Raw genomic sequence first — 14,967 nt, forward strand, 5'->3', positions numbered from 1 at the left:
GCCAAGATATAGAAGCAATCTAAGTGACCATCAACAGATGACTGGATAAAGAAATTATGGTTCATATATACAATGGAATATTACTCAGCCATTAAAAAATGAAATCCTACCATTTGCAACGACATGGATGGACCTAGAGGTTATTATGCTGAGTGAAATAAGTCACACAGAGAAAGATAAATACCCTATGATTTCACTTATATGCAGAATCTAAGGAACAAAAAGAACAAACTAATCAAAAACAGACTCACAAATATAGTAAACAATTTGGTGATGGACAGAGGGGAGGGGGTTTAGGGGACTGGGAGAAGGGGGTGATAGTTGGTCACAGGAATGAGGAGCATGGCCGAGAGAATGCAGTTATCATTAATATGATGGCTAGGTGGAGGAACTATATAGATGTGTAACCAATGTATTGTATATTTGAAACTAATTTAAATGAATTAATTTAAAAAATATTGAAGACTAATTTTATTTTCTTGGTTGGGGGATATGTAAGGAAGATATAGATTCTAGAAACCAAGAAGGAAAAGAAGAAAGATCGGATGTGATTATATGAAATTTAGATCTATACAACAAAGAATACAGAAAATTAAGGGACGAAAACACCAGGAAGAAATATTTTTAAACATGTTTTACAGAATAAAGCTCAATACCTGAAATACACAAAGACTCTTACTAATCAATAAAAAGAGACAAAACGAATGAAAACCTAGGCAGTGGACATACAAATGTAAATATAGAAAGCCAACAGAAGTATAAAAAGACACTCCATTTCATTAGGAGTAAGTACAGATAAAAACAATAAGAGAGAATCCTTGTTTATCAGATTGGGAAAAACAACCAACATGTAAAAAATTGATAAGCCTAATGCTGTGTTGTCTAAGGGGGAATGTGCTCTGTCCAACACAGCTGGTGGGGACGTAACTTGTCACTATCACTATCTGGACAGCTCCTTGGCTCACTGTGCCCAGCCAAGAAGCCTGTTGACCTCGGTACCTCATTTTTCCCACCGTATTAAATGGGCAGAGCGATAAGGGACTGCCCGTGTAGGAGGAGTGACGACGGTAGAGAGCAGAGCCAAGGAACGATAACGAAAGTACAGAGGCAAAGATGATCAGCCTTTCTGATCACGATCGTCACCTGTGACCTGAACAGCCCCCCGCCTTCCTGCCTGGAACACTCAGACACTCGAGAGTCTACACTAACTCTAGTTGGCTTGATGGGGGCAAGACCGAGCAGAGCCCCTGAGACAAGAGGACACCAAAGGACACTCCTGACAGACAGGGCAGAGTCTCTGGCCCAGAGGCCAAAGTTCTGATGCACCAAGTTCCTCACTTCCGTTTTGTCAAACGGCACATTAATAAGCGAGAAAGCGATTCAGGAAAGAATCTCCAGAAGGACAAAAAACTCATCAGGTGTGTCAGATCTCTGACATGCAGGAGCCATGTGGGGAAAGAAGCGCACGCTGACTTAAGCACGAAAGTATAGATGCTTTAATTAATCCGGGGTGAATTTAATTGCTTTAGTTAAGTGGAAATCGGGTTAAAAATGATGCAGAGCATGCTGGGGTGTGTTAAAAACATGACATATGAGTTGGATGAATCGATAAATTAAAAGTGCACAGATGTTTTAATTAAACCCAGGGAAGTTAACGAAGACCGCAAGAGACTTTTAAGCCTATGATTAATTCAATTCATTTAAAATACCTGTAGAGATATGGGGATGCCTCCATTTTGAGAGTTATAAAAGTTCTCAATCGATAAGTGCTTAAGCTGTTTTTTTCAAAAGTCTTTGTGTATGTGTGTGTGTATGTGCGTGTGTGTTACCAAGCAGCATTAATTACATAATGAATATTTAAATTCTTTAGAGTACACAATAAGCTTTTTTTGCAGCTCAAGGCCAGACTGAAGGAGCTTTGCATTCTGACTGCGATTCAAGCACCCAGAAGAGTTTGCAAATTATCAGTGTCCAACAAGCACGGAAGCTTCCTGAAGACGCGGCGGACACAGTACTGGGCACAGAACAGGCTTATGAGTTGGACGGCCCAAATTTCCCTTCGTTTTTTACCACACTTTACTTTCAGCCTTGATTTCTTTATCCTTCCAATGGGATGAGAACCCTGTGGCACCTACTCCGTACTGTTTTTGTGTGGATGAAATGAGGTGACGCCTGTACAGTGCTATGTCCGGTGCCTGGCACATAGTAAGAAGTCTATGGATAAGATTTTATTATCACTATTGTTAACTGGGCGAAAAGTGTTCTGAGTCATCACGTTATAAAGAAACGGGAGAGGGTAGAGCGCCGTTTTCATGTCACCGACCCTAGCCAGCCTCTTTTCTAAAGACTGCTTTATTTCCCAGTATGAAGGTTTTTCTAAAGCGCCCGGCTCTGTGTGCACCACACTGACAGCAAGCGTCCCCAGGGTGAGGCGCTCTGCTTTCTAAGGCTGTCCTGCAACTTACCCAGTTTTTTAAAAAGGAGAAAGAAAAGTTTCTACTCTCAGAAGCAGTTTAACCTGGGGGAGGGCTGCCTGATTTCAGCCCTGTGACTTGATTTGTTCGGTAATGTGGGAGGCATGAGAGACATCGTGGGTGGCCATGTTCTGGAGGATGCAGGGTTGGACTCCCGTGAGGACGCCAAGTAAAGGGCACTGCAACTTCCTGCGGGGGAGGTAGGCCTCCTCCACGCCCACGTGGCTTGCAAGAACGGAAGTGATGTTGCTGCTCCTGACCCCTATTCTCTATGGGTCATCTTTGCAGAGTTCAAGGACAATGTTATCAAGACTCAGACTTGAATGTGCACCCGAACCCTCTGGGGATCTGTTAGAATGTGGATTCTGATCCAGAAGGTCCACCATGCGGCCTGAGGGTTTAGTTATTTATCAAACTCCCCAGGCTGATGTTTGGACCCCAGACCTACTGAGCCAGAAACTCTGGGGGGAGCCCAGCAAGCTGAGTGATGCTAATGAGTACTGTTCTGAAGCCGTAACTGGGCATGCACCTTCACTTCTCTGAGCCTCAGTTTCCCCAGCTGTGAAATGGGGATGATAACGCCATATGTTGTGAAGATGAAATGAGATCATTCAGGTAAAACCCTTCACACGGAGGCTGGCACGTACTTCGTCTTCAGTATGTGGCAGTGATTCTTATGCTATTTTATTCCAGGTGACCGGCTTTCATCTGGGGCCCTTGCTGCTGAGGACTTCCTGCATGTTTTCTCAGGTCACGGATGGGAGGATGGAGAGGTGAGATTCAGCTTCAGATCGCAATGGGCTGTGGAGCGGCTCCTGCGGGCAGTGCCAACACACACCAAGCACAGTTCTACACACTTCAAACGTCTTTACTTTTTAGTCCTCAAAACAATGCAACAGGTGGGTTGCCTCTGCCCCGCCTCATTTCATGGACGAGGAAACTGAGGCTCCGAGAGGCTCAGTAATAGGTAGAAGAGCACAGACTCGATCTCTGTAGCTTTCATTCTTAATCACTCTGTTCTTCTGAGACAATACCTGTAAAACTGTAGAATAAACGGTGCTTCTTTTCTGTAAACTCTTTTCCATTTCTTCTTTCTTTTCGTTCCTCCTTTTCTCCCTCCCGCGCTCATTTCGTCTCTTCCTTCGTTTAAATCTGTACCTAAAAACTGGCTGACGTAGTGCCGCGTGATTCACTGGACAGATCAGAACCTTGTTCCCCAGCGCTCACTTTGGTTCCTGCACATTTTCTGGCTATGTTTTCACCTCTCTAAGCCACGTCCCCCGAATTCAAGTCATCCGGCATTTGGAGAGCACATATTATTTCCTGAATAGCAAACTAGGTTCAGGGAAGGACGGAGAGGAAGCTAGAAGCTTGCGATCCAGCAGGAGAATCTGATGTAACTGTCCAGCGAGAACATGGCACAGCATGAAGGAAGGGCTGAGACGTTGCCGAGCCCTGGTCTTATCTGGCGGGGCTTCAGGCAGGTTGTGACCTAAGAGCTTGGCCTTCAAGGATGAGCAGCTGTTTGATAGGAAAGGCTGGGGCTGATGAGAATGTTCCTGCCGAGAAAACGGCCTGAGTAAAGAGGAGGAAGCAGGACTATTGTAGTTATGAGGGACATGGATCTGGAACCTATGGTGTGTGGGCCTTAGTGAGAGAAGATGGTGCAAAAGGAAGCCGAGATCAAGGGAGACCTTGCACACCATTCTGAGAAATGTGTTCTTTCTTTTCGGAATATGGCCTCTGACCACCTGCATCAGAACCCCTGAGAGGCTTATTAAAAATGCACATGCCTGAGTCACACACCAGTCCTATGGATTCAGAATCGGCTGGCGAGGGACAAGAGCCTGGGGATATGCATTTGTAACAATTTCACCAGATAAATGTCTTTAAACCACAGCTTGACAACCGCGGTGGGAGGTGACTGGGAGCCACCAAGGGAGGGTAGTGACATGTTCCTGAGAGCTCTGGAAGGGTGATGTGGGTGGAGAGTCGGAGGGATGCCATCGGGGAGGGGCACAGGACAGTGTCTGTGACGACACAGAGCAAAAGTGGAGTAGAGCCTGTTGGAACTCCACGAAGCAGGAGGTGGCAGAGGACGGGATGAGGGAGGGAATGGAATGTACCCGGCGGCTGGAGGACAGTGGTTCAGAGACACGGGCTCTGAAGTCAGACAGGCTTTGTTTGGGAAACTGGCTCTGCCACTTTCTCCTGAGTAGACCCTCGTTTCCTCTCCTGAAGAAGTTTTCTCGGGCTCACACCTAATTCCCAGTGTGGAACCACCACATTAGATGTGCCCGGAAGCACATCTCCTGAGGTGAATCTCACGGCTGGTCTAGCAGTCAGAGTCCTCACCAGACCGCCTGGTTTGACTCCTAGCGATGCCACTGACCGGCTGAGTGATTTCGAGCGGTTATTCAACCTCTCTGTGCTTCATTTTCCTCATCTCTAAAAGGGGATAATAATCATCTTTCAAACAGGGCTATTGATGATTAAATGAGATAATTACGTAGTTCTTAGTACAGTGGTTGGCGCATAGTAAGGACTTCATACGTGTCAGCTATGATGGTAATTATCATTTGACTTTAGTGTTGGAACCTCAAAGAGGGGCTGGGTAGTGGGGACATTTGCCAGATAACAAGATTAAAATGGGAAGATCTCCATTCTCTTTTTTCAAGGCTCCACAGAAGCTGGGTAGGAGCTGAAACCAGCCCCTAGAGAGGAGGCTTTATGTTCCTGTGGCTGTGGCATTTCTGGGCCTCCCCTGACAGCTGTTCAGCAGCAGGAGTTGTCATTTCTAATAGCTATTAAATACGCATTACCTAACACGTACAGCTCTGGTGTGTTAAGTTTCTGCTGCTGGTTGGGGCCTCAAGCTCAGAACCAAATAAGCCATCTGAGGAGTCAGTGTCAAAACAGAATCATCAGAAGCCTTGGGTCTCGTCTGAAATGCAAGACTGATGTACAAATAACCCAAGGAAGCACCTTCAGTCAGTGGAAGATCTTCAAATGAAAGTAAATAAAAGAAAAAAGGAATCATAATTAAAAAGCATCTGGCCCACAAAAAATAACATTAAAGTAATGAGAAAGCCACGCAAGGGGAATAGCAATAATCAGAAACTGTAGACTAAACAATAACTTGAATAATAAGCATAATTCTAGCTGGACAGGAGGGGCACCTGATGGAAAATGGTACAAATTACCGGGAAAGAAATGCCATTTTTCCTCCAGCCCCGAATCTGAACAGATTGCCTATTACAGTGCACGATTAATGAAATTCTATACTGAGAGACACTATTCGGTGTAGTCGCTTTACTAGACGCTTTCTCCATGGAATTTTCTGCATGTTCCCTGATGCTCTTCGGCTATTTTCATAGATCCATACTTCATTGCTTCAGAAATTTTTTTTAACGTCTCTTTTGTGATGTCTATAGCATTCCAAGTCCACACCGCAGCGTTTCGGACATAATGTACATTTGTCACATGCATCCATCAGCCTGGAAGCCCTCGGAAGGCGGGGCCATGGCACTGTCGCCCTTCGTCGTATTTTTGGCACTTAGTGCAGTACCTGGCTCGTGGCAGGCACACAGTTAAGCATTTGATACATGCAGAAATAACTTCTGTTCCTTCAAATGACTTGGAACAATGTGTTAGAACCTTATGTGCTCTTTCAGTGTGAGGGTCAGTTCCACTTAGACTTTTGGGGCCCTCGGGGCCCCATCTCTGTGGGGGCTAAGGAATGCACGCTCTGCAAACACTTGCTGTCTGATGCCTCCACTCACAGCAAGAATGTCTTCCGGCGCCCGATGTAGACTGGTAGGTTTGACGAGTTGCTGCTGCCTTCACTGCACATCCGGGGGCACTGGAGGCTCGGTGTGAGTTCAAGAGAGTAAATCCCTATTTCTGTCACTAGGACACACACCTGGTCACTCAGAGGCGATGGGAATCTCACTTGCTAATGTGGTAAATTCTCCCCCTGGCAGGAGGGCCTGAGTGTGCTGGCTGCCTGTAGCAGAGACTGGCAGACCTGGAGGCATCCTGGGCACTGCTGCCAGTGAAGGAACAAAGGTGAATGTGAATTTGTGATGAAGGCCAGGCCCTCCTCGGGGCTTCTATCAAGAAGAAGGGAAACGAGTGTGGGCCACAGCCAGGAGATGGTATGCACCATCCTGGGTAGCGAGAGGCTGGGACCAGCTGTCTTTCCTCTCTGCACTTGCTAGCACCATTACCTCCCCCTGTCTGCTCCAGGTTACCTCCTGCTAACAACTAGGAGCTTCTTGGGCTCAAAAGTTGTCTGTGAGTGGCAAATTTTATAGACACTGACAAATTGTGCAGGACCAATGGGATAAAGCTTCGCGACGTCTCTGCGTTATGTGTAAGAGGGTTGGGAAGGCAGGTGGGGAGGTGAGAAGGTACGCACGCACACGTTCACGCGCAGCCACATTTCAAATTTTCTTATTAAAAATCGGAAGTGCATCTTTGATACGAGTCACTGAGAACAGCACAGCATCTTGCTAAAAATGCATAACCTCAATCTAGCCACAGGAAACCATCAGATAAACCCACGCTGAAGGACATACTACAAAATATTCGACAGTGCTCTTCAAAAGAGTCAAGGTCATGGAAAACACGAATGACAAGGAAAAGACTGAGAAACGCTCGCAGGTTGGAAGGGATAAGAAGACATGACGACTAAACGCAGTGTGGGATTTGGGCCAGAAAAAAAAGAGCAAAATTAGAAAAAAGAAAGTCTGTAAATTAGTCAATGGTATTACATCGATGATAATTTTCTGGTTTCAATCATGGAACTGTGATAATCTAAAGTGTTGACACTAGGGAAAGCGGGGGGAACTCCATGTGTTATTTTTTGCAATTTGTCTGCAAGTCTAAAATGATTTCTTCAATATAAAAGAGCTGTAAACATTGGTATAAAGTTGATTAAAATGGGATTTATTTCATACTGTTGCTATGAGGCTGAATAAGAGTATATATTAAGTACTCTGTGTAATGCCTGGTACATATTTAGTACTTAATAACTATTGTTATTTAAAAATAATCTGAGGTAGAGATTTAACATTCCACAAGCAAGTCTGGCACTAACCATCAGAGGCACCCTTTGGAAGCTGGCACAGTTAAACCGGGTGCCCTTTTTTACTGGATTCTCACAGAAGCATTCAAATATAGTTAGCGGATTCTGTTGTTTCCAAGAGCCAATACTCAGATGAGGTGTTCCAGGCGTGGGTCTCTCTAGGAGCTGTCCTGGTTCCCATGTGCTCAGGTCTGCTTTAGGGATCCTTAATGGAAATAAGTGTGTGAGAAGTTGACTTGGTGGCACGCTCACCACAGTGAAAAGATTACTCTCTTGACAGGGTCAAAGGCGGTATTAACATTTCCTACTTATTGCGATCGATTCTAGTTTTTTCTTTTTTAAAAAATTTCTTGATTTTGACATTGTTTCTTTGAAAAGAAATTTATCTCCGTAAACATGATGAGCTGACTTAAGGAACTGTGTTAAGTAAATAATAATACTGATGGCCCGTGAATTGGGCAAAAATCATAAAGCTGGTACATGGAAGAGCACAGTTTGGGAAGGAGAGGCTTAGAATAACAAGAAAGTTAGTGCTGTTAATGAAATAGCTTAAACTGTGTCCATTTCAAAAATAGGAAGGAAGAAATATCTTTGGGGCAAAGATGTAGAAGCTTATTTCTAATACTCTTAAGCCAACTTTGCTGAGAATAAAGGGGGAAAAGAAGGAGAAAGCAATTTTATTCCTTAAACACTTTAATTTTTGTCTACCGTATGCATCAACAGCTAAATTAAAACGAACAGGTTCAAAGGCCGACTTCAGGAACATCTCCTGAGTATGCAGGAGCCACTCAATATTTGTTTCGCAAGGATCAATTATAAACCATGGCTAATGCACACTGGGAGCGTCCGCCCAGCCGCAGGACAGGTGGTGAATGCAAAACACACCGAGAGTCCTTTTAAGCAGCTAAATGCACACCCCATTACAGATCCATAATGCAGAATAGACGCTTGTCTGCAAATGGATTTAGAGCGAAGAGTTCTTAAATGGCTGGGGTACTTAGGGCTGAAAGGCCAGTAACTGGATGTGCAGCCAGAGCACACATGGTTTTCAGGATTAATAATACATCTATGTGTGTCAGTGTTAATATACATTTACAGCTCACAGCCTGTGCAGCTGAGTGTTCAGCCCATTTGCAGCCACATAGAAAAGGACTATACTGTCCTTCCTCTCATCAATGCCTTCCACTCCCAGGAAAATTAGATTATGCAAGAAAAGCCATTTTAAATGATATTGAGGTTTTCTCTCCTTTAAAGCCTTTGCTCGGGAAAGCACTCAGCATGGCGATGCAGTGTGCCACCCACCTCCCTCCATCAGCACCCCTCGGAGGCTGAGCAAAGCGCACGCTGGTGGAAGCGCCAGGCTCCACTGTCTACTTGGTGCTGTGTCCCCAGGCCATTGGGAAGAGTGTGCTAAGGTGAGGGACAGCCAAGAGATTGTCTGGTGGCCTCCTGCTCTCTTTTCTTTTTGTGTCTGACAAGTTTACCAACGCTTTCACATTACTGTGTGATGGAAGACGGGTCTGTTGTGGTGTCATTTAGGAATTAGCCTTACACAGGTGCAACCAAATCCAGAACTTCAAGCACGAAAATGTCTCATTCACTTATCAGTCAGCATTCAGAAGGTTGGGAATAGCAAATCTTTGAAATTATTGAGAATACATGTAATACGATTTTTTTTCCCCAGCAACTGTGGTGAGCATGGGAAAAAGGAGTGGCATTTGGCACCATTTACAATTTACAGAACAGCTGTATTCATAATTGCCTCTCTCTCAGAATCTCAGGGCCGGATGGTCTTTAAATGAAGAGCACATTAAAATAATGAAAAGATTCTACAAATATATAAATAAATATAATATGATATGCATACATAAAAAACTAGTGAAATTAAACCCAACGAGGGCTCGCTGCATTTCTGCCAAGAGCTTTGGGTGTGCTACATCCTGCTCACAATGAACTGATGAAAACCTCCCCACCTTTGTGAGGAGGAAATCGAGATTCAGAAACGTTCGCTCGCTTGCTTGAGAGATACAGAGATACGCAGGGGCAGAGCTGGGCCCGGAAGCTCTGAGGAAGGGCTTGGAACCGGTCCGCCACTGTTTATCAGACTGGGGTCTAACCTATTGGTGGGTGGGGAATCAGTATCAATCAGTTTTTTTTTTTTTTAAATGAAATAAGGTAGAATAGAAAAGAAACATAAAGATAAGTGTTGCTTATTTCAATTTTAGAGTTGTATTTCTCCAGCTTATACACGTGTGTGTGCGTGTGTGTGTGTGCGTGCGTGTGTACCATGTCTAAAAAGTGTGAGAAGCTCTGCTCTCCACTCTACTTGCATCTGACTGCACCATTTGAAGGTCATGCTCAAGGTCTCCTGCGAGCTAGGTATGCAGCTCCTAAGTCCTCTGTTCTTCCGAGACTCATTTTCTTTCTTACATTACCTTTCCCCCATGAATCCCAGGGCCCCGGCCATTCTGTGCAAAGTAGTGTAGATAAATTAATAATACAATTTAAAACCGATTCCACCAAGATAAATAGTGCTTCTCAGATGAAGAGCGTAGCTGGCCAGAATGAATGAAATTTACTAACCCTGAGATGCTTAATCTTCCATTACATAGAAGTTAATGATTATAAGAAAGGAGTGATGGTAATTCACTTCTGCTTTTACAGGAAATCCAGCCGTCTCATTTTTAGCACATCTTTCTTCTCAGCACACCTTGGTGCCAAGGATAACTGCCCTGCTCCTACAGGTATATTGGCCAATTGTCATATATCAAAGCCTACCCTTTGCCGAAGGATTAGGCCTTCTAGCATGCTCGGGCTTACAAGATGTCCCAGTGGAATTAGTTGAGAGGCTACCTGGGTACCCCCGCTCTCTTATCCGCTCTGTTCCTTTTTCCAACCATACCAGGGAAGTGGTGGCAAATACCTTTAGCACAGTCTGCGCCTAGAAATCCTGGGAAGCAGTGACACAGCCCGGACACGCATTCGCCATTTCCATGGCAGTTACGTGGACAGTCTTGCACAGAATCTGAAACGAAAAAGAGAAATTTAATAACTACCTATTTCTCTGCCTGCCCTTGAAGCAATAATCACCATCCACCGTTTTTAAAGACCAGTGGTAGTAACCTCAGGGGCCTAGTAGAGAGAAGCAGGAGCGAGTGAGGGAACACAATAGGGAGCAGTGGGGACCAGGGCAGCTCGGACGATGCGTGGAAATGACCACCGCCCTCCGTCTGATTAACCCAGGCGGGGCTGCAGGGCTGGTACTGCTGCAGCTTTTGCTTTAAAAACCAAACCAAACCAAACCAACCGACCAAACAAAAAAACCCTACTTATCTGGATTTAAAAACTGAAATTTCTCATTTTTGAATGTTGACACCCCTCCAGCCCCCACATATCGTTACCGCTTGGAGAGCTGGGCTGACATGTGGGGCACCAGCTTGTACCCCAGGTACAGAGGAGGATTCTCCAAAGGACAGTGGCTGTCTTTGACCTCTGGGCTTTTGTAGATTTAAAAAATTCCCTCCTTTAAGGAATTCTAACAACAACAACAACAACAAATCCAAATACATGACTGATGAATTTAGGTATGATTTTGGGGTTCGTTAAGTAGTAGGTTTTAGATGTGACAAAAGTTCTTTTATGCCTCGCTTAGTGGTTCTTATTTTTCATGAAAATCAATTAGTTCACATTTGTTCCAACCTGCATGGCCATCTTATTCTATGATTTAGCTTTCTATCTGAACTCTCAAGTAATACCTTTACCTGTAAAGGGATCATTTTGGAACTTTTTCATGTTGATTTGGGTCTGCACAGAAAAGATGTATTCTTTTAGAATTATTTTTATCCTCACTTTTGCTTTAAACTCATTTAGACTTTTTAGGTTCCAACTTACTAAGACGATGAAATGAGAAATGCAAGCCACTATGCCTAAAATGTGACACGACACAGCCCTTGGAGAGCTGAGGACATTGATTTGGTGCTGTTGCATTAAAGATTCTCAAGTCTAATTGTTCCTAATGGAGTCACCTGGGAGTGGCAAAGGTGGTTCTTCCTTTAAACCAAATTTCCCATTTATCGCTAATCTGGACTGAAAGATCACAGTGTTTTATTTCTTTACTTCTCAGCTTTCCTTCTCCAGAACCAGACTGCAGTTGGTTGCTGGCACTCTGAGGAGAACTCAGTGAGTGTATTTGCTTTTTCAAAATCAGGTACAAAACTATAGACTCAAAGAATAACAACAATGAAACAAAAAACCAAAAAACTATAGACTCCATCATCAAGCCAATCTCCTTAATGTCAAACAATTAACACTTGAGGCTGAAATGCCTTGAGGTTGGCCCTATAAAAGTGGGCTGAGAAGCATCCAAGTGGCGACCTAATTGTTCTATTTATCCATCATTCACTCACTCATTCATTCAAATGCATTAGGTCGAATCATATGAAGGAGCCGCTTTTGCAGGTCAAAAGTCAGCAATTTCACATGGTGTTAAGAGATAATTCTCCACAGGTCTCTTGTGTTTCCAAACATCTTGTAAGCAGAGGCACATACTGCCTTAGTTCTGGACTAACTTTTTGAGATTGTTTGGAGGACAGTCTTGGAAGAGAGAGATATTATCTGTCTCAGGAGCAATGGGCAGGCTTACTTACTGTCCAGCATAATGAAGATAATGGCTCCCTCTGGAGCAGAGACTAGGCCAGCTCACTGCGCATTCTAAGGGACTCAGGTAGGGACTCAGAACTCTCTCCTGTATTGCAGCCCACTACAGGCGCAGGTGTCACCCGGCCCTGGTCATGCTGCCCTATGAGAACTAGGGCTTGGGGAACTGGCACACATGCTGATACCCTGGATATTGCATGCTAAGTAAGAAAGTCTCTTGTCTCTGACCAGGAGTCTCACGTCTTCGGATAACTATGAAACTGTGGCAGGGTGATGTGTTAGCCTAGAATTAGGGTGAGATCTCAGATCTGTCACTGTTCTTGACATATGGTTTACATTATTAACCGAGCAGCTATTATATGCAAAGCACTGTACAAGGCATTGGTAAATATAGTGGTGAATCATACAGATACAGTCCCATGGTCATAGAGAATATAAAGCACCTGAAATCATTAAGCAAATAAAATAAAAACTGTGGTAAGTGCTTTGAACAGAATAGGCTATTGTGATAGGGAGTAACAGGAGGAAGCTGCTTAGAGAGGATGGCCAGGGAGGGCCTCTCTGTTCTCTTCAGGTGACATTTAAGGGTGAGCGGGATCAGGCAATTGAAGAGCTAGGAGAAGAGTATTCCAGGCAGGAGAGACAGCTTATGCCAAGGCCCTGGGGTAGGAAAGAGCAGAACTGAATCCAGTGTGGCAGGAAGACAGTGAGATGAGTTTGGAGAGATCCAGGCAGGAGGACAGATCACCCAGGGACCCGTAGACCACGTAGATGAGTTGGATTGTGTTCTGGGATGACCAGTGGGAACCGATGAAAAATTTCAAACGTAGAAACTGGTATTATCCAGCTTGTATTTTAGGAAGTCAGTCCTCCAGAGGAGGAGAGATTGCTCCTCACTGAGCATCTGGTCTGGGGAAGCTTTGGTAGAGATTGAGATCACTGAGGATAAAGGCCCCTTTTCTGAAAACTGACAACCTCAGAGATAAAGCGGTGACGGTCCGGGAGCTCTTTGCCCCCACAGTCCCCAGCAAAAGGACAGACAGAGGTCTTTGCACAGGGTCTTCGTTGGGCTGGAAGACCTCCCTTGCCCTTTAGCTGAGGTATTTACCCTTAAGTCTCAGTGAGAAGAATTAGCTTCGGAGCATCTTCCTTCCTCACTTCCCTTTCTACCCATCGTCCGTGTTCCCGTAACTCCTATATTGCCTTTTTACGTCCCTGTCTTCTCTCAGGCTCCCTGAGGAAGAGACCACATTGGAACCTTTCACCCAGGTGTTCTCCATGCTCGCTACACAGTAGGTCCTTGGTAAATGGCTGTCAAAATGGGCGTATGTGTGTGCGCATACAGGTAGGAGGGTAGGAGAATCCAAAATAAGCAAAAACTGTAACTAAGAGTATTTTCCATTTAATTTTCCCAAGGTCTTCTAGTGGAAGCATTTCCACAGTTTTTGAGGGAAAAAACTTGGCACTGCTCAAGTATTTAAGGGGCCCACCCTTTCAGCCCCCTTTCCCCAATACTCAGTGAAATATTACTACTGAGATATTATTAGCTTTCCTTCTCGTCAACTTGGTTTAAGTTTTCTTGAGGAAACAATGGCAAGCGATGAGCGTAAGCCTAGGAAATGGGACTTTGGCCCATGTGGAGGCTAGCCTTTGCTAAATTGCACTGTGCTTCAAGAGTGCCACTCTGTTGTCCCCTGAGATGAGACTCATTTCTGAAAGGAGGCTGCCTCTCTCCAAAATGTATCACAAGACTTCCCTGAGTCAAAGGTATATTTAGCGTGATGGCTGGTCAACACCCGGCTAACATTTTCCTTCTGTTTCATATTACAGGGGCCTCCGGCGCTCCTGGCTGCTCCTGATGGAGAAAGTTCTGATGATAGATTCGTGTGAGAAAACCCTGAGCCACATAAAACACTGTTCTTTTCTCCGCATTTCAGGCCAATCACTATCATTGCTCTATCAAGACGTCTGCCCAACTATTAGGCCGATTACCTTTGACTTTCTCTTTGAGCTACAGTCCAGACGAGAGAATTCCTCTGGGGGAATTGCTATTCCCAGCTCTGGCTGGCGGGTGAGGGAGGGTAATGGCCTGGGGGCAGGGCATTTCACTACCACAACATCTAGGTCTATGTGGCTAAAGAAGATGGTGGCAGAAGTCACTACGAGAAAATCCGGCCCCCAGAAACCTTGCTGTGCAGGCAGAAACGGATTCGCTTGGCGGGAGTGCAAAGCAATGCAGTGGTTACGAGCACAGCCTCTGGACAGTCTGAATCCTGACTCCATGGGGCTCTTACTAGCTGTGCGAGGCCTTGGGTAAGTTGTTTAACTTCCCTCGGTCCTGGCTTCCTCAACTGGAAAACAGAATCTCACAGTACCTACCTCCCATGGCTACTCCACAGGTCGACTGAGCTCGTCCCCACAAAAGGGCCTAATCCAGGGGCTGGCGCACAGCCGTTGCTCCGTAACTGTGTACTTGTTGTTGTTTTTGTTATTAACCCTTCCGCTGAGTCCTTGTAGACTCCAACTAAGCCAGCTACTGTGTGTGATGTGTACTGTCATATACGTGTCGAGCCTGTCGAATTTAAATACAGGGTGACAAAAATGATATCGTTTCTCTTCATTTCTTCAGCTAAAGATTGTTTTTCGACCTCGACATCTCAAAAATTGTTCTAAATGTGTTGCCACTTTCTTCCTTTTGTGAATTGGTTTTTACCTTTTTACATTCCCCGCCCCCCTCCCGCCGTTGAT

The 14,967-nt window shown here is 44.8% G+C and overlaps 1 protein-coding gene across 1 annotated transcript in view; it reads right to left on the reverse strand.

Annotated features, from left to right (window-relative positions):
- TENM2 (teneurin transmembrane protein 2) overlaps positions 1-14,967 on the reverse strand; it is an 876,941-nt gene that overhangs the window by 140,151 nt on the left and 721,823 nt on the right. The window contains exon 9 of the mRNA XM_023528647.1: positions 10,487-10,588. Coding sequence (XP_023384415.1) covers positions 10,487-10,588 — 102 coding nt within the window. The remainder of the gene's footprint in view (positions 1-10,486; positions 10,589-14,967) is intronic.

This window comes from Pteropus vampyrus, unplaced genomic scaffold, assembly GCF_000151845.1.
Source record: "Pteropus vampyrus isolate Shadow unplaced genomic scaffold, Pvam_2.0 Scaffold30, whole genome shotgun sequence".
NCBI classification, from domain to species: domain Eukaryota; kingdom Metazoa; phylum Chordata; class Mammalia; order Chiroptera; family Pteropodidae; genus Pteropus; species Pteropus vampyrus.